The sequence below is a fragment of the Plectropomus leopardus genome, chromosome 14 (genome assembly GCF_026936395.1).
Source record: "Plectropomus leopardus strain MGB_pleo_1.0 chromosome 14, ASM2693639v1, whole genome shotgun sequence".
NCBI classification, from domain to species: Eukaryota; Metazoa; Chordata; class Actinopteri; order Perciformes; family Serranidae; genus Plectropomus; species Plectropomus leopardus.
In genome coordinates, this window is record NC_142189.1 from 15,621,075 (window position 1) to 15,648,820 (window position 27,746).

General features: G+C 37.7%; 2 protein-coding genes and 1 long non-coding RNA gene across 8 annotated transcripts in view; 1 reads left to right on the forward strand and 2 right to left on the reverse strand.

Annotated features, from left to right (window-relative positions):
• The window catches only part of begain (brain enriched guanylate kinase associated), a 208,408-nt gene extending 202,730 nt beyond the window's left edge, over positions 1–5,678 (reverse strand). Inside the window, exon 1 of the mRNA XM_088087747.1 lies at positions 5,482–5,678. The gene's annotated coding sequence lies outside the window, so the exon portion shown is untranslated. The remainder of the gene's footprint in view (positions 1–5,481) is intronic.
• Positions 1–23,787, forward strand: part of LOC148187446 (uncharacterized) — a 32,851-nt gene extending 9,064 nt beyond the window's left edge. The window contains exons 2-3 of one of the 2 annotated variants that reach the window (XR_015778755.1): positions 8,319–8,431; positions 23,704–23,787. This is a non-coding gene — a long non-coding RNA (uncharacterized LOC148187446). Of the gene's footprint in view, positions 1–8,318; positions 8,432–14,598; positions 15,857–23,703 lie in introns of those variants that run through there. The other variant, XR_015778754.1, reaches the window with a different exon arrangement.
• The window catches only part of ppp2r5ca (protein phosphatase 2, regulatory subunit B', gamma a), a 38,487-nt gene continuing 28,550 nt past the window's right edge, over positions 17,810–27,746 (reverse strand). For 2 of the 5 annotated variants that reach the window (XM_042501475.2, XM_042501471.2), the window contains 4 exons: positions 25,743–25,844; positions 25,470–25,542; positions 22,780–22,896; positions 17,810–21,217 (listed from right to left, as the gene is read on the reverse strand). In XM_042501475.2, the coding sequence (XP_042357409.1) occupies positions 21,083–21,217; positions 22,780–22,896; positions 25,470–25,542; positions 25,743–25,844 (427 nt within the window). In that variant the 3' untranslated portion in view covers positions 17,810–21,082. The remainder of the gene's footprint in view (positions 21,218–22,779; positions 22,897–25,469; positions 25,543–25,742; positions 25,845–27,746) is intronic. The other 3 variants (XM_088087750.1, XM_042501473.2, XM_088087751.1) reach the window with 2 other exon arrangements.

Below are 27,746 nucleotides of genomic sequence, written 5' to 3' on the forward strand. Positions count from 1 at the left end.
GGCATTCTTATTCAACACATTGATTTATTGTCAATTTAAAAAAAAAAATCCCAAATGTATTTTCTTTTTAAAACTCATAGATTGTTTCAGGTCTGGTTTCAAGAAAATCTTTTCTTCTAATATTCCTTTATCAGTGAATTACACCAAAATCAATTCAGATCATTTACTCTACGGGCAATTTTAATAAAAAAGTAAGTAAGTGCTTTTGTTTGTAAGGCACCTTATAAAGATACAAAATTAAAAGTGCTTAATATTTACAACAAACTGCATAATAAAAGTATTATAAAAGACAGACAGCGGATTCAGTAGTGGATTCAAGGGATGTCCAGTAACTTTAGCTCTGATGATCTAAGAGCCCAATTTGGTAAATAAGGGTGAAGAAGACGTGGCGTAAGGCCATACAGGCACCAGTATTTTAAAATAAGCACAAAATTTAATAGGAGGCCAGTGAAGTAAGATTCAAACAAGTCACATAAAATAAAAATAAAATGATCAAAATGAGTTCTGCAGATACGTAATACATGAATGTTTCCATATAAGGACATGTATATGATAAGTAAAACCACAATTACTGCATCCCACTTTACAGCATGGTAACTAAAATATTCTGCAATAGGTTACATATACTATGTTAAGGACAAACACAGTTATCTAAATATTGTCACAAGAAGACATTATCTAAACCACAGTGAATGCAGAGGGTTGGCGCCTCCTGGGATTTTGGCCCCAGATCACACAGAGCACTAAAAATGCTGTAAACAACACTTTTGGCCGAACTCTTTCATTCAGTGTGAAAGTTCAGAGGTAGAGTGGGTTCAAAAGTGTTCATCAGTGAAAAGACAGTGTGTCAATATCCTTTACCTAGTCAATTAGATAAAAAGTCATAAATAGTGGTAAAATGATCATTACAATCAGTTCCACAGTCAATTTTTTCAATTTCTACAACTTCCAACATGCGTGTCAGCAAGAAATATAAAGACCACGCTGTTTAAAAATACTGATACTACTTGAAGCTGATGTTAGGTTATAAAATACCGGAGACGTTTGATGTACTTTTTTAGGTAACTTTACAAGGAACAGCATCCAACATAAAGACCGGTATCTGGTTAAAACTCTAATAGCAGCAACTAAGAAGACATCATCAGCAGATGGCACCAGGAGGAACCCCCTACTCTGGAAAACTTGCTGGACACGGTTGAAGAGATATTTAACATGGAGAGACTCACACACTTATTGAGAACACATCAATCAAAATTTGAAAAAAAAAAACAAATCTATAAGACCCATCACAGAGACGCTATTACTACTCTCCAGTAAAGATGGACATCTTGACTGTATCAATGATTTTTTCCGTCTCTCTGACACTATCTATGTTATGTGCTTAACATATTGAAAATAATAAAAGTTGTTTTTTTTTAAACTAATACTACAATCTGCAGCTTATATCAATCACAAATTGTCCTCTGAAGAATACGTACGAGCTACAAAAAGGAGTTTTCACACAAAATTAGTCTTTTGTTGGTGCTGGAAAAATTTTAAATTGCTACTATCAAAGTGTACTTTCAAGTAATAAATACTGTGGTTCCCCTTTGACCACAGGTGAACTTACAAGCCCAACGATGATTAGCGGGATTACTCTTGAATGCTCTTTGCTCTGAGATTCACGACCCCAAACAGCCATCCACTCTGTTTTTCTGTTTTTGTTGAGGTTTACTTTGCCGCAGTCTCCCCAATGCCTCTTGTGCACAAAATCAAAGATATTAAAAATGACATTCAAGCTGCTTGTAAACACCACAAAATCTAGAAATGTGTTTCTAATTTGTTCTAATTTGTTCTGCTCTGATTTGAGCGTTCAATGTCCTGGTTGCTGCTGGTGCATGAACCCACCGAGCAAAATGCAAAACAAAAGTTTACTGAGGATTTAGCAATACTAAGCCTTGTTTGTTTGATGTTAAGAGGTCATTACATAGTACATTTCTTGCAGATCTGCTTGTTTCATTATGTCACTATGATAAAACCGAAGAAAACCATTGTTTTGACTAAAAACAATTGAGGACAGGACTTAGAGGGGACATGTGTATGAATTATCAGAAAGGTATCAACTGTAATCTATGGAAGGAATATGACTGTAAGACAAAAATGACATTTCTCAGGTAACTTTAACACGTCTTTATAAAGATTTTGCACCTCCACTCTGTTGGAGGAATGACCGGAGATCATCAACATGTCTTCTGACTGTCCACGTTTACAGGGATATTGGTAAGATATAACAGGAAAGATAATTTAAAAAATTGCCATCCCAGAGGATCTTAAGTTGTTTATACGGTGAGTACCTCCAGAAAATGTAACAGGAAAAGATCAGAGGTAAATGCTACATATGCTATTATTATTATGAATACTTTATTGATTTTTTGTTTATTTTATTTATTTATTTATTTTTTCTCTTCTTTTCTTTGTAAAACTTTGTATCTGTTCAGCTGTAATTATGTTTTGGGGTTTTTTGCCAACAATACTGTAAGCTGTCTTCATGTAATGAAACCTGTACTGTGGACTATTGTGCATCTTGTTTCAAAGGTGTCATATGATCCAATGAGGGATGGGCCACTAGGTGGCATGACACTAAAATAAAAAGCATAAATTTATCCACTCATATACTCTACTGAGTGTTAGAAACATCATAACTGTAAACTGGAGGGAAACAATTTTGCCAAAAAGAATCCAATGGACTCAAAACTGAAACAAGTCTATATAATGTAGCACATGTCAGCAAAACTGCAAATGAAAATGGACATTTTTCTACAAAGATGGACTCCAGTTATGTTGTATCTGAATACCTAAGCATGTAATGAGATGCTCTTGAAAAAAGTAAATACAATTAAAAGTCCTCCATGTCTTTAAACTTAAAAACAACCAGACCTAGTTTCGAGGACAAAGAATCTTTACCTAAAACTGTGGTGGCATCCATAAATGTATACTGCCCAGCAGAAATTATCATATACATTGATGGGGACACATCCCCCAAAATTCTAACATGTTCAAAATGTCCCACTAAATATATTGCTAAAAAAATATACAGAAAAAAGTTGCAATGCTACAAAAGGCATTAGCAAACATAATCACAAATAAACTTAACAAACTGCCACTTTTATTACTAATGGAAATAAAAAAGTCATAGTGAGTGCACTTTTCTTGTGCAGCCCTCAGTCATACGCTATTTCCCATTAAAACATTGAGAACCCCTCATCTAAGATTTATGTTTCAAAATGCTCTAAAGTGGTCAGTTCAGCCCAAAGGTGTCTAAAAACTCTTCCTGGGGGAAATTCCCCGCAAACCCTTCCTGGGAGGTTGGGTTGCAGAAGATCGTGCTTTAAAATGGTCCTCCACAATGTTAAATAGGGAATTACAGCCCTGAAACACTGCCTGTACAAACAAGCATCCTTGGATAATCCAGATATCTTTCAGAGGCACAAGCACTCCATTAACTAGAAAAAAAACTGTCAATATACTGCAGGATTGCCTTAAGGAAACTGATCAGTTAAGGAGATTCTGACACACCTCGTCTGATGACCACTTAAAAGTCCAGTGTGCAGAATTTGAAATATAATAAGTTTGCCTTCTTTGGTGTATAATCACCTGAAAATAAGATACATTTTGTTTACTTTACATTGGAATGAGCCTATATCTACCTGTTCAATCAAGCCTGTGGGACTCTAAATCTCCTGTATGATGGCAAAAGCTGATATTCTTCAAATTATGTGTGGGAGGGACCGGACATAACATTACCAGCCAGGGACAACATTCTTTTAGCGTACGCAGTTTGGAGACTTGACTCAAGCACTTCACACAAACTTTGGGCAGATATGCAGCAGTCTGGCCAATCTTGCTTTAAGCTGAACAGAGAGACAACTGCACCACGCACTGATTTTATACTGCAAAACACTATTATAGACAATAAAACAATAACAGCATCTGTTTGTTTGCTCCAAAAGACCTCAGTAACTCTTTTAGCAGCCCCTCTGCAACAAGAGCATCAGAAAAACTGATTTTTTTTTTTAACTTTAAAACTGCTTTATTCAGTGCTTTTAGTGGTTTAAATCACCAGATCCATTTGTTTTGAAGAGGAGGAGACCTCTGTGGATAATTCGCCTCCTGGTAATAACCTCCTGAACATCTGGATCAGAAGTTATCAGAGAAAAGCAGGGAGCAAACATTAATAAGTGCTAGACTAGAAGCCTGTCTCCGACATGCCAGAGTTGAAGAAAAACTGATTAGTAACGTGAAACAACTTTATCCAGTCTTTCTATGTGTTTAAATCTTTTCTTTTGGAAAAGGCTGAGACCTCTGCGGATGATTCAACTTACACATAAAACTTTCTGAACTTCCTGATCAGAAATAAGGTCATCACACATTAAATGAATTAATGATTAGAAAATAGGTGAGCGCACACTGTCAGGTGTTGGGCCAGTGGCACATTTGCAACATGCTGGAAAAAAGCATAGGAGAAACACTAATTTATAACATGAAACTGCTTTATTCAGTGTTTTTACTGGTTTTAATCGCTTGGTTCATTTGTTTTGGAGATAAGACACGTCTGCAGATAATTCGACTTCCGATAAAAAAAACCTCCTGTACAATGAACACTGCAGGAACTCTGACTAGGAGAAGTTTCAGTTGATTGTGATCTGCAGTCCTCACTGCTAAACGCTGCTAAATCTTACACACTGTTCTTTTAAACAGCCACACTCCTTCATGACATTTCCCTTGTTCCTGTAGTTGATCTGCTCTTTTACCCTGAAGGTCAAATTTGTATACTGACAGATTACAGATTGATCACATAAATACAAAGTATATACCAGATGATATTTGGTATCTGACCCCACCAGCCCACATCAAGCTCAGTGAAGCAAACATTTGGGAGTGATGATTATTAAGTTCAGATTGGCATGAGTGCAGCCAAGTGCAGCAGCAGCATAAACCACAGAACAGGGTCTTCTGACATGACAAAACTTTTTGGAAGTTTCAAGCAAGCCGACCATAAACCCACTGTTTTAACTGAAATAGCTCTCTCAGCTGAAGTTTGTATATAAGATGATATGCAGAGTTACCCATGCAGCCAGGAAATGAGCAAGACAACAGGCATATTTACATACTTTAGGGCAATGTAATATTACCCTCCTCCAGAAAAACCCCAAATCAACAGGAACAACCGTGGGGAGGAAATGTGCCCATAACCAATGAAGGCCAGAAAAGCCTATTCACATGTCAACACCGATCAGCAGCATGAAAGCATCATGTGTGTCAAAACATCAAGCAACAGAAAAACAAGCTCCGCCACTGCAGGAAATTAGCCAGCATAAATCACAATTAAAAACCAAAGCAAACAAACAAGCAAAACAGCTCACACGGACTTTGACAAGACTGCACTCATAACACGCACGTTAGCAAGAGCAGCAAAAACTTAGCATGTTCAAGCTAACTTACCGGGAAGACGCTCTGCTCCGTGATTTCAAACTGCCCCCAGCCGGAAAGAAAGTCCAAAACTCGGCCAAAAAAAGTTGCAGATGAGACCGCAAGCTGATGTGAGGAATCCCGACAAAATGAATTCGTGTTACAGAGTAAGGAAAGCAAGCCAACACGAATATTTTGCCCACAAACTCGCCCTGAAGCCGCGTATTCCGGCGTTTGACAGGTGTGCTTGGCTGTGACGTCAGCGCAGCAGTAACCTAGCAACGCAAAAGCGTTTAATATGACGCCATGTTGAAAGTAGTGAAAGAGTTATAAGTTTATCAGGTAGAACCAGCTAAAATAACCTAAAATTGGCCATACTGTAGGAGGATGTGTGCTGTCATCATAAAGAAGTCTTTCTGATATTCAGTCGTTATGGGGCGTCTACAACAACAACAACAACAACATCAATAACAATAACAATAACAATAATAATAATAATAATAATAATGCATTTTATTTATAAAGTGCTTTAAAAGGAACTCAAATACACTGAACAAATTGTTTAAAAAGCAGCATAAACATTATAACATGGCACACAAATTCACAGCAAATAAATCAATGGCATACAAAAAAAAAGTTGAATAAACATCTGTCTATTAACAGATTCAACAAAAATTACATAATAATCAAGCTCGCCTGAAGCCTATTTTAATACAACTTTGAGCTGGGCCTACTTGTAAGGCCTACTTTATTTTAGTATTTCCATTGTATGCTACTTTTTACGCCTTTACATTCTGGGGACAAATGTTACTTTTTAATCACTACATTTATTTGTTTTTTGTGGATTTATGTTGTTACAGTAAATTATAAATCATCTATCAAATTTCTATGTATTTCGATTATTATAAATTAGGGTACCCTGTACTATATAAAGTAGTTTGAATCTACCAGCTGCAACTTTTAAGTAGTGAGCACATTAATGCAATTAAAATTATAATGCAGTGATATGGTAAATACTTTTACTTTTGTGCTTTTACTTATAGTTTTTCTGAATAGCCTGCGTCTTCCAACACTGCTTATTGTAGTAAGCTATATGAGACGACTGCATTTCCTACTGTGACAAGTCAAAATGTTGACTGCAGGGATACTTAACTTGCTTTGCTTTTACAAAATTACAGGAGGCCAGGAGCATGTTAAGAAACAAACCTTAAAAGAATACTTTTAGAATAAATCAGAATAACCATTTGTAAAACAATTAGTTATGCAGTGTTACCTCCGAATAGTAAAAAAAAGTTTTTCTGTCATGCTTTCATAGAAAACTCTGAACACATTATTCATTGATTGATTGGGTACCATGTTTAACAACAGCACAAAAAAAAACTCTAGTGGTGATGCTTTTTTTAATGCACGCTGGCACCTTATTTACATTCAAAGTACAATTAAAATCCCCAAAGAGAATCAAGTTATTTTCATTGTGAATTAGAAAATAGTGGGTGGGCCACTTGACACCCTGTTGCAGGCCAGATTTTGGCCAACAATAGAGAGCCAAAATGACAGCGGACAGTTCACTAGTTTATTCATTACTAAACAATGAAGACATGTGGAGTTATCTCATGAATAAGTTGAGTATCACCGGTCTACTGTAAACAATATCAACTGATGGCTGTGCAAAGTCTCTGTGAAATATTTCCTAGATTTGCATCTCAGAGGCAGTAGGCTGACTCAAACTTGTCTCAAGTTTTGGCTTTTCTGGAGCTTTCAACCTCATCTAGACCACTACTGTTTTTTTAGGCTGATAATGCCTACCAACATCAACATCTGGGAGCTGTTATTCTGTTGTTTGTTTGATTCTTACATAAAAACATGACATTAATTAATATTAAGAATTTCTGTCATTTGTGACAGTTTTCATTTGTGCTACAAAGGACTGATGGTTGAAAAATAAACTTGTCAGTTATCTCTGGTGGACAAACTACGTCACTCGGCCAGTTTCTGTTGTGCATAGCTTGTACGCTGATACTGACATATGTATGATTTTCCAGATTGAGATAGATATCAATATAAGTATTGCGGTTTGATGACCTGATAACAAACACTCATAGCTCAAAGATTGCCTCTCTTCACTCTTTGACCTCTGACCCTGTCCCAGTCCAGGTTACGGCCTCACTTAATGTTCTGACAAATTTCCCAGTGTCTATTCCAGTCTGATGGTTGGCTGAACCTTGAATTTGACGCACCATAGCTTTAACCTTCACCAGTCTCTCTCCACTTTTACTAAATTGCTCCCCTGTGCATTGTGATTGAAAGACCATTCATCTAGGAGAACCCTGTCAGCTATCAATCATGCTGCCTGAAAATCATGAGGAAGTTCTTGCCTCCTAACACCTCCTTAACATGGCCCTCAGTGTTGCATGTGTGCAGTGTGCAGAGTACAGTGCATTAATTAATTAACTGACTTTGCTGTAAAGTGGTTTACAAGCAAGGGGAGATGTTTCATTATGAAAACAGCAGCATATGAACATCATCTGAAGTAGACAGAGTCCCTCATATGATGGGCAGTATCACCCACAAGACAAGCACAGATTAAAATCAACCCACTGACTAAATACACTAAACAATGTCTTCCTGACGGGGAAAAATGACTGTGTTTATCAGTTGTTTTCAAACCTCTACATACCTGATTGAAGATAATGAGATGAGACACATCACAGCTCTTCTCCATCCCCAGAAAGTGTGTGTGTGTGTGAGAGAGAGAGGTGAAACAGCCGATTAGATTACCCTGCTGGGGCTGTGGTGAGGCTTTAGGCTGCGGCTGCCACCCCGACACTCACCTCAGTCGCCCTCTCCTCCATCTCTCATCTTCTCTCCAGCGCAGGCTCGTGGTCCAGTCCCTGCAGAGTAACACCTCCCCCTGTAGGATCAAGGCAGGACTTCAACCTAGAAACCTCAAAACGCCCGGCTGCCTCTCGTGAAGGCGTCTGAGGTGAGTAATGCGTCACAGCACGCGTTATGAGTGGATTATTTTTTAATTTTACGTGGACAGAAATCATGATTTCTGCAGCGGATAACTCTAGAGACAGATGGTGCATGTTTCATGCTCCTAATGTTACAGCTTTTCCATAAAAGCTTATTTGTAACATTAAAATTTCACTTAAAGTCAAGAACATCCTGCATACATCAGTGAGGCAAACACAGGAACACTTTAGACAGACAGGATGAATATTTTTTCAAAATCCTGCATGTCTGATGAAAGTGAAGAGCTGTCAGGAAAACTAAAGAAAGAGCATGTCAGATTCCTTCATAAGCCTGTCCAGTGCCAGTTAGGGTGCATATTTTACATATTTGGCAGTTTACTCAATTTAAGTTGCTGACTGCATTCAATTAAAGATACCAGACTTTTTTATGAGAAGTTGACAAAGAAAATTACATTTGACCCAAAACAATGATTGGCATCTCATGTGTGTTATGGCCAGGAGCGTAGGGCCAAATACTGGGCCCGATGCAGTCTCTGTGCCCCTCCCCCCTCTTCCTCTCTTGATCCATGTCTCTTTCATGCACCTTTTTTATGTTTTTAATAAAGTACGTTTTTTTCTTTCTTTTTTTTCGGAGGAAGACATGATAGCGTACGTTGGTGCTCCAGCAGCATAACGAGCATTACTCGGCTTAAGCTGCGTTCGGAGACGAATCCTATCACGAGGCGGACTAAACCATTTCGTACCTTTGAGGGGTGCTGGGGTACCACTATTTTTGATAAAAAGTTCAGTCCTTCATCCGATTTATTAAACCAATTTTAATTTAATTTTAGAGTTGATGCTGAAAATGCTATAAATGTAGAGGCCCACAGAAAAGGCACACATGGGTGCACACAATTTTCCAGAATGCAGGAAATTATTGTTTGAAGCTCAGAATTTACTGGTAGATGACCCTCAATAGTGTTTCACGTAGTATGTGTCCCCTCGTTATGTTGAAACAAAACCTTGTCCTTGGTACACTATTACATATTATTCAAAAATAAAGACATGTAGAGGTAACTGAAAGAAAAACGTATCTTGTCATGAAGACATGAATTAGTCTTCATGACAAGATACGTTTTTCTTTCAGTCTCATGTTTTTTAGCTCACTTTCTTGAGGAAAAAGATGGCAATAAAAGCACTCCCAAAAATATAGCCAAAAGCTGCAATTTAAATGTTAAAGATCTTTGTCAGCTCCAAACCATCCTCTATCATAACATATAATTGTTTCAAAGCTTGTTTTCTGGCTTTTCTGGCCCTGCCGTGCATTTAGTTGATGGTCTACAGACATTAAAATTAAAGAGCACAACGGAAACAATATAGCTTCTGCTTCAGTTGACATTTGTAACCTTGAGATGAGATTCTAAATATAATTTACATTGAGTCTTTTTTTGGTGCATGAGCAATCTGGGGCACATTACACGTGGCCATGTTGTCTCAAAGTCAAATCCAGAAACAGAAACTTTATTTTACGGTGTGTCCTTTGAAATAAGGTTAAATTAAATCCATATATATGCAATTTGATGAATTTACATGGACCTTTTTTTTCTCCACCACAAGCTTCCCTTTTACACAACACACCTGTGTCCTGCAGTGTACTAACCTCATAGTAAACGCAGAGGAATTTAACACATACTGTACCTCTAACTGTTGCACAATCCTCTAGATCCTCTCAAATGTGTATGCAGCAATTAAGAAAGACTCACACCTAACGGCTGTCAGTCAGGCCGCAGCTTAAGATGCAGGCAAACTGGGTTTCTAGGCTGCAGTGCTCGTTTGAAAAAATAACACTCAGGTACGCAGGTGAAACAAGGTTAATCAGGATTTGTAATTAGAAAATAAATGATCGTTCTGAGTAAAAATAGATTGATTGATCGATCGATGGATAGCAAGGCGATGTAACATTTTATCTATGAGCTGGCTGTTGCTGGCAGCCTGTGATGTTCCAGATGGTGGCAGGTTTCCCTTCCAGCAGTCTGTCAGTCTTGGCTCGGAGCCACCTGAGTCAGGTAGGGCATGTGAGGACAGCTTGGCAACAATACACTGCGATACACAAGCCAGGAGATGCTGTGGGATTTGGGAGAGCAGCTCTGACCTGGATCAGTAAGAATTAATTTCGCTATCGCCTGGATTTCTCACATCACACGTACATCAAATTTCAAGGTTTTTTTTTCCTCTTTTCATGTTTTTTTGTTGGCCCCCTGTATTTCAAGCCCTTTTTGTACTAAATAGAAATATGTTTAAATACATTTTTCAAATTTTAGATTGGCTTTAAGATTGGAGTCATTCCAGGAGTCATAAAACATTTTTGGCGTCACACCAGAAACCCAACAGTCACACTGGCAGTTATCTGAGCGAAATACATATTAATAATGTCATGTTAGCAATGTAACTGTCAGAACAGACAAACTTCATAAAACAGACACTTTCATGTTTTGACACGTTGAATGCAGTTGCAAATATTCTCTTTTTAAAGGAATACTTCACACCCTAAATGATCACTTGATTGATAACTCACCTTGAATTGGTGGAGCTTTTTTTCTCTTGCATGCCTTTACAGCACGAAGACTCCAAAAAAATCCTTGATGAACTGAAGTTATGTGTCCTGTGTTTAACAGCAAAACTACTTCACTCCTTAAACTCTCACAACTCGTTAGGTACAATCCAAGTCTCATTTATCCAGTCATGTTCAGTAGGACATGCATTTTTGCTAAAATTGTAACATTTAAACAGTCTTAGGCACAGACGAGTAGTGTGCCTTAAAGTTATCATTAAAATGCATGATTTTGTTAAGTAATGAGCAAACGGCTGGATAAAAGAGACTTGAGTTATACTGCACGAGTTGTGTGAGAGTTTCTAGACGGATGTTTTGATATAGTTTTGCTGTTGTCAAATGCAGTCCTCTACGACTTCAGTTCATCAATTATTTTCTCAGTTTTTTGGATTCTTTGTTGGTGGAGGCTCAACCCTTTTCACAAATTCAACATAACACAGGGTGAGTGATTGATATACAAATGATTATTTGATGGGTGAAGTATTTCTTTAAAGTGGAAACACACTTTTGAACTATTTTTTTCCCTGTAGAGTTTCCATGTCTTGTTTTTTTTGTTGGTGTGCCAGTCACAGAGATAACAGGATTGCTTTCCATTTTTTATTTTCCACAAATACTTTGGTTGTTCCACCATCAGCCATTACTACTCCTGAGGATAGTTATTGCCAAGAACTTACATTGTCATTATTTGATAACTACAGATAGCTAACGATACCTGGGAAAACAAAAGCACTACTCTCTTCCTGTTTTAGTGGCACAGTTTTTGACGCACTTAATTTGTGCCGTAAATCAAACCTTCATTTTCGCATTTTCATTTTCAGGAGTTTTTACCTGGTGGCCGACCAAATTGCATAGTGAAAGCAACACATATAGATAACCAATCTAAACGCACATTGTTATTGACATTTACTAATGCACTAAACACAAGCAAATAAAGAAACGTCTTTTACAATTTGACTACACATGCAGCATTCAGAAAAAGCAAGTGGCTCAAAACACATCAGAAACTGTTTTCAGGGGACACAAAAAAATGATGCACATGACTGAGACATGCTTGTTGTAATGATAAGCAACAGGCTAATGCTAGGTTAACAGGATATCTGCAGGCTGCAATGCTGTTTGAACCGTGGGAGCAAAAAGTTACAATAGACCAAAAAACACTTACATCTTATGTGATTCCAACACCACTGATGGATAGCTGACTTCAATAACTTCATATGCCAGGAACAATGCCCCAGCTGTGTGCATCACTTTTTAGTGTCCCCTGGAAACAGTTTCAGTTTTGGTTAGGAGCTTCTTGCATCACTTTTTCTAAATGCTGTATGTTTGTCATCAAATTGTTTTCATGTTTTAGTGTTTACTAAATTTCTTTTTTCTTTTCTTTTCTGTTCTTTCTTTCTTTGTTTTTTGCATATACATATGTATAGAAAAGACAGTAAGAATCCAAAAATTGTGAACATTGCGCAGGAAGGTTAGACGCCAAAAATGACTTATGAAAATACCTCCCCTATTAAATAGCAATATTCATATAATAATAAACACATTAAAAAGGAAAAGATAAAAAACTAATATTGTGCAATTGATCAAAGATTCAAGATACAAAATAATACAAAATTGATAGAAATGTTTTAAAAAGAACAACAACAAAAAAAACATACAGGTTATATTTACAAATTCAGATGCATTACAAATGAATCAGTGGAGTGCATGTTGTGTAAATTGGTGGGAATGTTTCTTCATTTGCTAGATGAGCTCTTGGGGCCACCGTACATAGGATTAATTCCTCAAAAAGTCAGATATAAATTGCACTTGCAGATAGCAATGATAATAATGATTCGGTCACACACTAATTTAAAAGCTTAAATCTGTTTAAGTCAGTGTGATCATGTGTGTAGATCAAACTAAATAAGAATTTTCAGTCCTTTGTGGGACATAAGAATTAGTTAGCTTTTGTTCATTCATTATCTGAATATATTTAGGCTATGTATCAGGAATATTTCACGTGATTACAGACTGACAAACCACTGCTGGCGGTTTAAACACTCTGAGAAGTGGGCACATTGAGTTTCTCTCAGGGCCTGCAGCTGTGCTGGAATGAAAAGCAGAGCTAAAAAAAAAAAAAAAACTGTTGTGTCGAGATACAGATCATGTGATCGTATTAACTCTTCAGACATCACAGCTCAGGGAAAAAGATATTAATTGCTGTTGATTCATGATTATTGGCAGACAATTGATGCTGACCATCACTGGGCTGCATGTCTGAACATCTAACAGGACTGTTAATGTTCAAATACCATCAAAGTACAGTCAGCCCTCCTCCTCACCCTCCTTTAATGCAGTACAGGAGACGTGAGTTTACAACATTGGTACTTCAGGCTGACTGCGTGTCCCAGAGTTATTTCCATCAGCAGTGTCAGCTTAGGACAGGGCATCAGATTTTTTCGGAAATGTCTCGGCGAAACAACAAATGTCTTGTTTCCCTTAATTTACCCCCTTCCGAAAAACAAATACTCTTGTTTACAATTGGCCTTCGGCTCACCAATCCTTTGTGACTCACGGCTTCACCTTCACCTTGTGTAACATCAAGATTTAATACTCTCTCCGCACCGGGAGATAAGCTACTACAGCCAACTGTTACACAAATACAAGGCCAACATCAAAAACAAAAACACTCTCATTACTGAAACAGGAAGTAATCCATAAAGCACGTGTTGTAATAAAAAAAAAGTTTATCCTTTTGTCTGAGAAAAACCCTCAGCTCTACCCATGAAGGAGCTTTGCAAACTTACATTACTTTCTCAGCGGTTATCTGCTCATTGCAAAGAACGATAAAGCATCTATTTTAATTTTTTGGAACTCTATTGAATTGATTTAAGAAGTTGAAGACTTATCCTGTTTGCAAATGTTTAGAGTGTGCAGGAGTTTACTTTTTATTGGTCACCTAATTAATGAAATTTAACAAATGGATTATATCGTGATAACATCAGGCTGGTAAAAGCACAAAACAAGCAAAAACATACTTAATTTACCCCATTAGCGAGGGGGATGGCATGGCTTGTCCTCCCCTTGCTTATCACAGTGACCTGGTGTTTTGTTTTCTTAATCACCAGAAAATCATGTCGTTATCCTGACAAAACAGGCTTAGTTTTCCCGAGATAACGAGAAAATAAGTCGGTATCACAAGAAAACGAGCATTAAAATCTCAAGATAATGGCATAAATAAGTCGGGATCTCAGACAAGCAACTGGAAATATGTTCTGTAATTTTAACGAAAAACAACAATAAACAAAAACTGAGAAACTTAAATGTATAGACAAACGTCCTTTTAGGGCTTCCGTACCTAATACTCTTTCATAATGATCAAAATGATCTCACTGAAAGATTTAAGTTGCTGTCGTGTGACTGACAGTTCATTGTTGTTATGACGGACTGATCATTGAATAAATTAATGCTTTGGCTGGGACATGACTATTTGTGTTGCTAAATGCAGTCTTAGATAATTGAGACCTGTTGGATAAGTGCATCAAGTGTTATTGCTGATTCTCTGCATTTTGATAAAGACTACAGCTCCTCAGTGTTCTTTTCCAGGTATCTGGCTCCCTCTCGTGTTCAAAGCAGCCCACTGCCAAAGCGTCTGTTTCCTACAGAGACATTACTTCTGTTGATTGCATTTAACTGAATTAAGATTGCCCTCATTGTAGTCGGTAACATAACACGCCTCTTGTTATGGTGGATTGCACATTTTCCTCATGTAAAATCAGTATTACTGTGGTATTGAGAGAATATGCCATGTTAAAAATAATGGATGGATGGATGAACAACAGATGACATACGGGTTGAAACTGAAAATTTGTAATTATGTCAAATTTTAAATCAGTCCAGTTTATATAAACATGCTTTCCTCTCGCTTTTGTTGCTATTATTGTTTGTACATGTGTATGCGTTTTTATGTGTGGAAAGGTTTTTCATCTACTGTATGATACTATTACAAGATAGTACAATTTTAGGTCCAGACTGTGGGATTTAGGAGGATATTTGTCAGAAATGGAATATAATGTAATAAGTATGTGAGATTGCCATGATGTACTGTAAAGTTTCTGTGGACAAACTGACTCTGAATAGGTTCATTCACATTTTCGGTAAGAAAAAAGCTATTATAAACAGGTACAATACAGCTGTGTGCCATCAAAAAACAAACTTGAAACTAAAATAAACAAACAAACAAACAAACAACAAAAATAACTGCTTCATTTCAGATGTTTAGAAGTTTTTAAATTGAAATAACATTAGTCTCATTTTCAAGTTTTAATCAGTTTTATTTAACCTTTTTTTATTCCTGCTGTTATTTTTATTATTATTATATTTTAATTATTTTCTTCTCATTCTATAGAAGTATTTTATTGTTTTATTGTATTTTTTTAGTTTTAATGTGAAGTTGTTCACACTATCCTTTAAATTGCGTCTGTTATTTTGATTTTGCTATGTGAAGCACCTTGGGCTACAAAGTTGTATGAAAAGGGTTATGTAAATAAAGTTGAGTTGGGTTGAGAATTTATCTCTAAATTTCTGGCAAACCATTTTTTTGTCATCATGCCATAACACTGATACAGCCAGTTACATTGCATTTTCAATTTAGTGAGCAACAAGAGCTACTGTTTCACTTAGGATATGAAATGTGGTTTATTAAACTTACATTTTTTTGTAATAATTGAACTTTTAGTGTAATTATAAATGGAAATTAAAGGTGCAAGCAGCAATAAAAGGGCCCTCGCACCTCCACACTGATGCGGCCGTGTCTCTCTGAGAAAGGGCAACACTGCGCACAACAATGAATGAGTATGAATTACTGTTTTTCTCCTGATTATCTCTGTCTGTCACTGTTCTTTGGGTTTGAGCTGACTACAGATATTCAGTATTATAATGACTGCTGTCTTGTGGTGTTTTACACACACAAAAACACAAACCATTTGCATCTTCCAAACTATCTTGATGTTATTAGTTTTTGTTTGTTTTTGCAGATCATCCTGCTGAAAACCGCAATCAAGTACTTAAAAAAAAAAAAAAGACCAACTACAGCTAAACAGTGTGCTAAAATATGTTTCTGAAACCATTTGAGGTGAGAAATAGCTAGTAACAGAATCTTGTTTCATATTTAATCTGTTCTGCTTAGTATCAGGGCTCATATGCATTTTTACCAATAAATTTCCAGGACTTGTCCATGAGTTTAAGGCCAATTCTTAAGCCCGTACACTCTGAAACAATCACAAACACTCCTTATAAGCTCTTTTTCTTTGACTCGCTTTATAGTATATACTTTTATTTTATGTTTTAAAATTAATTCAGAAGAGGATGTAGCAGTTTAAATAGGGGATTTATTAATTAATTAGCAATTAATTCATAAATCAATATCAAAATACGTAACTATAACTCATAATGCAAAATTATGACTCAGAAACATGAATTGGTATAAAGGTAAAGTGGAGTAATGGGACTCAACTTAAGCTATCAGGAACAATAAATTTACATTGAAAATGAGAGTTTTAAAACCTCGGAGCACCACCCATTAAAATAGAAAGGTTGATAGCCCATTTTAACCTTATAGTCTCATAATCTGAAGTTTGCTACAGGGTTTTTCCAGGTGTACAGCACAGGCTTTTTAAACATACCGCAGCCGAGAGGGTCCGAATAATCACTAAATAGAGATGAAGTCGGCACGGCAGAAGTCCTCTCCTCATGTCACTCTGGCACCATAGATCGTCTTGTCCGTGTACAAAATGACGGAGCCATTGTTTATTAACTTAACAGTACGGATTTCAATGTGGCTTACCGTGAAAACAACTCTTGACTGACAGCATCAGCATCCGGTATATTCTCCTGCTTTCTGCTACTGATGCGCTTACAGAGAGAATGTAAACAATGAAGTACGGGAGCTCCCGCTGGACAAACTTGCCATAAATTTGCCTAAAAATTAAAATAAAATTAAATGAAAATGTGTGGGCTTCCTGTTGGGTTTAGTTTAGGGCATGGCCCCAAGAGGCTTTTTTGTAGGTTTTTGGGTGTTACACATACCTCCAAAGTTTCATAGCTGTAGGTTAAATGGTCCGCTGGGACTGTTAAACGAAAACTCAAATGGGTCACAAACTAGGTTCGTCCCCACCGGAAGACAGGATTTACAAATTTTGAAGTCAATCCAGCAAAAGCTGTAGAAGTTGGATCTGAAAAACAGCAAAAAAAAGGCAACAAATTATTTTTCAATTTGAAATGGGGGACTTCCTGTTGGGTTTAGAGTATGGCTGCCACTGTGCCACTGTACCAATTTTTTGTTTGTCTTGTGATGCTTCATACACCACCAAATTTTTGTATGTCTACATGAAACGGGCCAGAGGAGCTCCTTTGTTGAAGTCTGTTAGGTGGCGCTCTTGAGCCCATACAAGTAACCCGTAAAATATCAAACTTTTCGCCAGTCGTGACGTCTGTGTAAAGTTTGGTGACTTTGTAAGTATGTTAAGGCCCTCAAAAATGGGTCTCATTTGTTAAAAAAAAAAAGAAGAATTCCTTCAGTTTCCATAGGGTCCTCGCACCCTTGGTCCTCGGGCCATAATAATGCGTGAATGATATTTTTTTAAATTAAAATTCTTAAAAATAATAGTATTAAAAACAATTGCTGTACCCCCGGCTGTACTCAAAAGTACCATTAGGGGTATCCATACCCCAAATAAACAAACACTGCTGAAATGTCTCCAAATAGTCATTTGAATATGTGCCCTTCAAGTCAAGTAAAGCCAAAATGGATGCATGGTTGAAAATATATATTCAAATAATCTCTTTATTCATCCTATATAGTTGTACACCACTAAAGACAGTGATAGGAGCACACAACGGGCATGAACATTTGTCAGTTATATAGAGGAGGGAGGAACCTTTGCAGATTTGAATCATAAAAATAAGAACATTTTCTAGATCTGTGTGTCGCTGAAAGTACATCCAAAACCAGGAGAAATAAGACGGTATGTGCCAAATTGACTTCTTTCACTTGCTATTGATGTTTTATTCTGTACAGAGGGACAATTTGTACAAAATTAATCTAGATATATAACACTACATGAAACAAGGTAAATCATATATACAATATTAAATGAATCATATAGTACAGGTCACATACAAAAGGACACTTTAAGTTATCATGTTTTGGAAATAATATGTTAAAATTAAAAGATCTGCAAAGCTCCTGCAGAAAGAGAACAAGCCACCAAATCATTTTTAAATCATCTCTTGTTATCACGGACGACTTGTTTTTCAGCACTAAAATAAACCTCAAATATCTCTTGACTCAAACTAATAAAATCCATAAAACATCTTTCCCAGCAAGCAGGACTGTTTCATAAATGCAATGACCTCGACAACAGAAATCAGTTTGGTGAATGGCATTCCTCCAGGGTAAAAGGTACATGTTTAACATGGTAGTTTTAATTTACATCTTTTTGCATTCAAGCAAATACAGTATTAATACAGTTAACAAGCCAAGTCACAATGTCAGTTTATTTTCAGCATCTGGCATTTTTGTGGCCATTTGATACCAGTCTGTCTCAGCGTTTGGGCATCCTGAATGGCCAGAACAAAAAAAATCCAAAACCTGACATCCACGCTACTTAACCTCCAGAGACAAGACAAAGAAATACAACACGTCAAATATGAAGAAATCTAGCAGACCCCCTCAGTTTAAACAATGGTACTGACTGGAAGATATTTTCCAACAGCTTCCTCACTGAGGAGGATACATTTATAACCCGCAAACCAGACAACCGAAAGAACGGTAGCAAAACAAATATGCCACACCTTTACATTTTAAGGACGTCATTTGTTTTGGTAGCTCTCACCAAGTGTTAAAGGTGCTATTGATAACATTGGCCACTAGATGTCGCACTCCCTTTCCATCGCATTAAGATCAACTTACTGCTGTTGCTCAAAAAACAAACAGTTGCCAGTTAGTTGCACAACCTGCATATTTCATGCTCGAGTGGACAGACAGACTCAGTCATGTCAAGTGATGACTCTTTGATGGTAAAGTAATGAATTCAGTTTGCAACATGTAGCTACAGATTTAGCAGTCCCTCCAGGATTTTGTGGGCTCTTTTTTTCAATTGCTGCAGTTTGAAAATGCCTGATTTCCCGACAGCTTTTCGTGAGGGGGCTCAGTGAACTGTCATACTACACGCAGCTCTCTAAAGAACTGAGATTTTACCAGTATTAAAGAGTCAAATTTTGGGTCAATTTGCCGCAATCCTACAAAATTGCAAGGTCGCACAGATCACAGGACTGGCAGAATTTGTGTTATTTGTTGCGACCGCAAAATCCTGGAGAACTGATCCAAGTTACTGCGTGTTGTGGTGGTTTGAAACGGATATAACTGACTGTGTGCTGTCGTCCCAGCGGACAACCACGAGATACCACGTGATCCTACGCCGTTAAACTATTGGCTCACAAGCCTTGTTAGAAGCAGTAACCAAATGTCAGACAACTCACATTGAGGGAAACAACACATTTATTGGACTCAACAATTTTAAAAAAAATTAATATATAATCATAAATGGGGGGGGGACTTTTATTCCACACCTCTCTGAAAGCTCTGTGGATGTTTTTTTTAGTCATAAAAATGTTATCAATAAAACCTCCAACAGCTACTGAGGTTTGATAATAAATTAATTTCTACTTTTTTTTTTTTATTTGAGGACAATAGAATCTTTATAGCACACAGTATCAACAGACCTAGATGCTCTCCAAATAAACAAACAATGAGCAAAAGGTCCAAACTTAGATACGACCATCAGTGAATGGAGTTTTTAGGGTGTTGAGTCAGTACAGATCTGTGCCTCCTCTCCCATTCAACACAAACTAATCTCTAATAATTAGAAATCCTTTACGAAGATCCCTACTGGTTTGACAGTTTATAAAACCCACCGCTCACCTTGAACACCTCACAGCCACACTGTCTGCTTTTTCTTCAGTATGCCGCCATTAAATGTAACCGACCGCTCTTCTGCTACATCCAAGCCCTGATGCTGCCACCGCAACTTAGGTAGCAAATACGAACAGCTTACACTCCGGTTCATCGTCATCTGCTGAAGCCCAAAACAGAAAGTACCATTGTTTGAACTGTCCAGTCATCACTGCGGTCTGGTTTTCAAATATTGCCCATGAACGTAAGGAAGCAAGCATATAAAAGAGCGGCATATGGCACAAAACAATAAAATGGAAAGTGTCAGATGTCCACGGGACAACTTCCTCTTTCCTCGCCACCTTTCCTGGACATTGCAAGGCTAAGGACGAGCCTCAGTTTGGTCTGGTGTGCTTAATTAAACAAACAAACAAAAAAAATCTTTCAAACACCAGTGACCAAAAACAAAGGCAGATGTCCCTGTTTAAGTCACAGATAAAAACATGAAACAAACATAAAGAACACAACAGTCTTGGCACTGACAAGATGTCCGTAACAATGACAAAAAGAAAAAAAAAAAGAAAACTCACAACGGATGACAGGAAAGTCTTGTCTTGATCTGACTTAAGGGTTCTGTTTTTGTTCCCTTTGACAGAAAAGAAAACCAAGCAGAGACCAAGAAACGATCCTCAGACAGCGAGTTCCGAAGTTTTCCGTGTCCGATCCATTGTGTTTGCAAGAAGGAATGAAGGAACCAGCGTTGTGGCATCCGTACTCCCAGGTTCCACATTTACAGTGAGTGCACAAGGGGATGGAAAGAGAAAGGATGAGGAACCGATGGGGAAGATAATCGGAGAACACAATGTATGTGGCGAGGGCTAAAAGACACACGCTCCTCTCCAAATAAAGAAAAAAACCTGAGAAAGCAGAAATCGGAGGGAGGAGGATGCAGGGCTTCTGCACTGGGGCAGCAGGAATGAAGGACAACTGAGGATTCTGGGTAAACTGATAGTGGGAGGAGGGATGGAGAGCCCGATGTGGACCGCCAGTGTAATTCTGGTGCCTGGGCGAAGAGGATGTCCATGGCTGTCGAGGGTAAAAGGGGCAGTTGAACAAAGAGCCGGCAGGTGGCGGGACCTAGAGTCCATCTTGGGTGGTCAACATGTCTTCAGCTCTGCGGTGGGACTCCAAGGCTTTTGTGGTGTAGATATCCTGAGGCAACTCAGATTTGCGTCGCACCATAGGCCGCTCTTTCCGCTGGTCATGCTGCAACTGCCGAGATTGAGCGGAGACGAGAGGAGAAAGTTAATTATAACGTTTCTCATCCTGTCAACACGTCAAAATGTTCTGATCATATCTTTGAGACGAAGCACAAAAGCTTGAGCACAATTCAGTTACATACGTCAAGATCTAATTTACGGAGGAAAAACAAGAATAACTGAGTTAAAACACGGCAGACGGAGGCCCAGTCTGCACGTATACAGATATTTTTGAATATGGATACTTTTCATCTCTGTTTTAAAACATAATTCTGTCTACACAACCTCCGCTTTAAATATCTCTGTCCGCACTTGAAGGCAGAAACATTTCCAAATGCCTGACATGCGAGTGATACTCTGGACATGCAGAAGTCTTCTTGCATTCTTCACTGACAACAATAGCACTCTGGAAAGTCTCCCACCAGCCACTGCTTCGACCGGACCTGATCCAAAGGCATCGCGCTTTTGGTGGACTTTAAAACCGCGGACGCTGAGATGGAGCAAATGCCATTGGGTTTTGTCCGTGAAATGGTGCAGCAATACTAAGTTTAAACGTAAAATAGGCACAAGACCAAGCAGTGCTAACAAAATGTTAGCTAACCAATAGATTGTTGCTGTTTCCAACGTATTCTCATTACATGAGGAAACAACTGAAGTGCATGCATGAAATAATGTCATTGTTCCTTAAATGCTGTTTTGAGTGTCCAAACAGATAAACAGAATTTGGAATTTTGGAAAATCTGCACCAGACACATTTCAAAAATCTGTTTTAGTGACCTAAAACTCTGTTTGCACGTGGACAAGAGGCCAAAGCGTAGAGGAAAATATCGGTTTATAAAAGTATCCGTATATACGTGTAGACAAGGCCTGAGTCAGTCGTACCTGGACAAAAATATTATAACAACTCCAAATAAAATACACAACATAGGACATCTGTGGAGCCTCAAAGTGTTCAATAGGAAATTAATATAACATTATGACACATGACATAAATTGTGACAAATACATTTCCACCAATAAAAAAACAAAGCAATTTTATTTTATTATTCTATTTTATATTTTATTATAGAAGGGCCCTTTTTTTATGTCACATTTTATTTTTTATTACTTTCATAATTTCACTTATATTCTTGATTCAATTATATTTGAAATTCATCATATAAGCTGACTACACATTACTGAATTACTCCTATATATTTTACACAATCTATTATTGTGATTATTCATTCCATAACTACTTATTTATCTATCTAATATTGACCACTTTGGGGCTCCTTACTACTAAGACAACATGCATGGGGGAAGCAGACACACAAAAAGGAAAGCTCTTGATTCCAGTGTTTAGTCCATTGCCAGATTGGTTTCTGCATTTGTTTGTTTTTTTTTTTGCTAAAAGGTTGACTAAGGAACAAAACCATTACCAGCAAAGACTATAATTTATGAACAAAGTATACAATGATAATTACTGCAGTGCAAGTAGCTTCATTAGAAGACTGCTAGCTTTGGGAACACACAAGCCTACTAATGTATGGAAAGAGGAAAGATGAATAGAGACAGAGAGTAAGTCAGGTTTACCTGAGTCGCGCCCTCCTCAACTGTCTTTTTTAACCTCTGAACATCTTCTATCAAAGGGACATCCGTCTCCATTGCTACAGGACTATTGAGGTCAGAGGAATCAACATACATAAAGAACTATGTTGAAAAGAAAGGGAAACAAAAACAAAAACACAAAAGGATGGAGAAAAGACTTTCAGTCGCATGCAAAGAAGAATGAATCAAGAGGCTCTGAACTGATGAAAATGAGCAGCTCTGGTCCACTGCTGTTATCAGTTATAATGCTTCAGGTTTAAGGTGTAAAATCAAATGGATGGAAAACATTCTCATTACTGATTTATAAAAAAACATCAAGTGTTGATTATGAAAAAGCAACTGTGTCAAAAGAGCACCAGTTGCTTGAGACGCTATAATAGATTTAAGAAAAAAAAAGACGCCAAACTACATCTTTAATGTCAAATCGATATGTTTAGATTGAATTTTATGTTTGAACATTTAAAGGAACAGTTCAACATTTTGGGAAACTACTTGCTTTCCGGTGGAAGCTCGATATGAGAAGATAGATACCACTCCCGTGTGTGTGTGGCTGGATCACACAGGTGGTTAAACTTAGCCTAATACAAAGACTGGGAACAGCATTCAAAAGTCTCTCCAAAAATAACAAAAAATGTACACCAGCACCTGCAACGCTTACTAATTAAAACATGATATAGTGTGTGTTCAATCCACACAAAAACCAAAGTGTAGACACAACAATAGCTGTTTTACAGAGGGATTTAGGTGCCGCACTAATTCTTGGCTGAGTGAGGTGGCATGGGGCTTTTCTCATTTGTCAGTTCTGTGTCTCCTCTCCTCTCCTCTCCTCTCCTCTCCTCTCCTCTCTCCACCTTCATCCTGCCTGTGACCCGGGAACTCGATCTCACTGCGCCCTCTCTCAATTCTCAGAATCCATGTCAAGGAGAGAGGAGCAAAGACAAGGAGACTTGCCGGAGGAGCTGTATGCATGGATGCACAGGTTTGTGGCAGCCTTTTTCGGCGCTCGTGATGATACAGCTGTGCCACATATATTTAACTGATGTCACTTTAAAATGACGGCTCCAATGGACAGATGTCTTTCTTCCTTGCCTCTGCTCACATCCAAGGGCCCTGACACACCAAGCAGACAGCTTGTCAATCAGTGAGCATCTGTCGCCATAGTTTTTGCTGTGTGTCCCGCACTGTTGGCATTAGTCAACATGTGTCGGCTGTGCATAAGCTGACTCAGCAAGTCGGAACTACAAATACAGACTACCGTTGCCTGCTGGTATGGAGTGTTTTCCTCTCATGCAGACGCAGATGCACTAGCTGGCCTTAGGCTGTGGTCTTTGTGGTGTTCCAACTATTTGGCTGAGACGCAGATGTTGTAAGGTGAAGCAACAGCTGGCTTTGTCGCGACCATTTCTTTGATGTTGGATTGGTGTATCCAGGCTTTAAGAAGAGGCAAGAAATGGATGTACAAAAGTGGGTAAAGAGAAAAGCCGCTGATGTCTCCACTGGTTGACCAGCTAGGGCAGTATGCAACTCAGAATTGTGACATTCGAACCAGATTTGGTTGTTTGATACAAATATTCATTTATTTTCTGTACAAAAATTGAAGTTTTAATGGGCACCGCAGGACTTCAGTGTGACAGCCGCATTTATGTAATATAGTAACCAAGGTAACGCTAACAACAGTTATTGTATCGTATGAACTGTAAATTCACTATTTCTAAGCAGAAGGTCTCTCTTCTCTCCTCCTCCATATTGCCAGCTGCCTGCCCACAGCTCTCTGTACCAAAGAGTAGAGTCAAAACCAGGAGTGTTCACTCGGCAGCAAAATCTGGGGACCAGAATGTCCCCAAAACTACACTACATGACACACTGACTAGCAAAAAAAAAAAAAAAAAACAAAAACCAATAAAACTTAACTGCTCAACTGAGGGTCTACAACTGATGATTCAAATTTGTGACTTTCAATGAGCGGCCTATGCCTTGCAAAATCACAGTGACAACAAGACTCAAGGAATTTATTGCACCCGGCCAAGAATTCGAATATAATAGGATTATGTTACCTCTGGATGGAGCCGGGCTAGCAGTTGCCCCCGTTTCCATTCTTTGTTTTAAGCCAAGCTGAGCTAACCAGCTGCTGGCTGTAGCCTCACATGTATCATAGAAACATAAAGGTGATATCAATCTTTTCTTAACTCTTAGCATGGAAGTATATCATTGTATTCCCCAAAATGTTGGACTCTTTTGATTTAAAATGTGAAACACTGAAGTGATATTGTTATACAATGAAATACTAAAATCTGTTTTCGGTGGCAGAAATTTGAGTATATAGCTTCTCTTAAATTAATCAAATAATTTTTAGAGAGCCTTTTAGAGCTGTCTGATTCAACCATTCACCACAACTAATCACATTCATAGATCACGACACTCATCAAGCTCTTTCCATCTTCACAGGCTGTGTAGTTTGGAAAACATGAACTACAAAATAACAGTACGAACAAATGGGAGTCCTTGACAGGGTAAGATGGAAGGGGAACAAGTCAACAACGAAACTGGCTTACAGAAAACACAAGACAATTAGTTCATAAAGATTAGCTCTACACACACACATACACACGCATACACACACACTGTGGTAGAAGGGGACAAACAGGTGAGGTTAGATGATTGAACACGCTGCTCACCTGTGGATTCGACTTGGCGAGGTTCTCGATCTTGATCCAGGCCTCTTCACGTTCTTTTGATTTCGCCTTCTCTCTGTTGAACAAAAGCACCAAACCTCACGTCTTTAATCTGCTCCGCACTGCTGATGAATGTGATATCCAACACTCATTTAGCTGCAGTGTTAAGGCTGATTGCAATTATGTGTCACTCAGACGTCATTGTCACGAGAAAAAAAGAAAAGAAAAGAAAAGAAAAACGCTTAATTGAGTGGGAGAAGATTCTTTGGTGCCTACTTGTTTTTCTCAGCCCTGAACTGCTGTGTGCAATCGTCAAATAGCTTCTGATTCATCTCCATGAAAAGCTTCAGAGCGTTGTAGATGAGGCCGTGGATGGTCCTGCGAACACACACACGCAAGACACACACAAGCAGAAGTCAGTTAAGAGTTGTATCTCTACAAGAACCAGCAACATTATCGAAAAGACTGCTTTTGTCCTCAGACGATAAACCGAAATGAATATCACTGATTGACAATGAGGTTTAAAAAGTACTCATCTGCAAACTTCTTAATAAAAAATGTATTACAAAATAATACACTTATGGTTTGTTGTGACACTTTTAATCATATTTTATCTTATTTTTAATGAAAAGCAGCTTGAGTTCAGGGTGAAAAAATTACTTATTCACACAGTAGATTATAAAAAAGGTTGCAAATTACTTTTGTATTCATCTGCTAAAATATTACTTGACTTATTGTTTCCTATTAAACATATAGAATACAAGAAATGTTAAAGTTTAGACTGGGTGATATGGAGAAAATCCATTTCTGACAAAATACCTCAATACTGATATCGCAAGAACATTATAGGATTAACGACTGGTACTAAAACAAAAATATTTACACAATGAGATTTTCAATAAAGAATTTTAAACAGTGTGGATATAATGACTAAGTGGGTAAAGGTAAATAATGATACAACAAGTTCAGAAAGTTACATCACTTTACGTTAATGATGCCTTAAAAAACAGAAAAAGAGAAAACTTAAAATATCCAAAGTCTTAGACAATATTTAGCCTCACACCACAATATCAGAATATTGCCCGGCCCTTATTTAATAATGTGATGGTAAAGCACTTCTTTATTTTGTGTTGTGCACTTTAGAAAGAAAAAAAGAGAACACCCACACTGTCTCGCTTACTGCTAAAATATTTATTTAATTACGTTTCTGTCTGACCGACCTTCATCAGCTGCGTGGGCAGCATCACAACACTTTCTTATGTAAAGTATGCACACACATAGAAGCACCCTCAATCATCCATTAACAAAATATCATTAATTAGTTTTTCCTGTTTCGCAAAGCTCAATTCATATGGTTCACTTTTTTAAAAAAATATGCTTGTCAGTGTTTTTTGAATAACACTAATTGATTTAATCTATTGGCCCTCAGTATTATTTTATCCATAGCATCTAGGATTTTTTAGACATACTGAAATTATATGGTTGCTGTATAAATTCACTGATGAATGGGCAATGTCACTGTACATCCTTGATTATAACTATTCAAAGGAATACTTCACCCCCCAAAAAATAACCATTTATATATTGACTGAGTTGATGAAGAAAACCTTTTGTCCCATACCTCCATGGTGAACGAAGAATCCAAAAACTGACTTTTAAGCACTTACATTCATTTGCAGCAAAACTGCCTCAAAACATTTGTTTACAAACTCACACAACTCGTCTAGTATTATCTCAGTTTCATTTATCCAGTCGTATGCTCAGTGCTTCCCCAAACATTCAGCCCCTTCCAACAGGGGAATAAAACTTATATATGCTCTCTCTTCAAAGCCAGACTCCACAGACAAAATCAGTAATTTAACCTCACTCAGTACAGGAACTGCTGATCCACCACTGCCTCGATCGGCAGTTAGTTTGTTTAATGTTGTGACTTCACTGAATCCGAATTACCTTTTTTAACACCAAAGTCACACAAAAGCACAAAAAACTACAGATTGAGAGAGCAGCGGAGCAGCTGGTCAGTGAAGTGAAATTGCTGTTTTTGTCAATGAAGTCTGGTTATGAAGAGTCTCACTTACAGTTCACTTCCCAGTTGAAAAGGGATGTCTGTGTGGGAAGTACTGATGATACAACTGGATAAGGGAGACTTGGATTATACTGCAGAAGTTGTGTGAGAGTTTGCACTCAGATGTTTTGAAACTGTTTTGCTGTTTTTAAACACTGACCCTTTTCACTCAAATCCATCAAAAATGTTCTCATTTTTTGGATTCTTGTTAACCA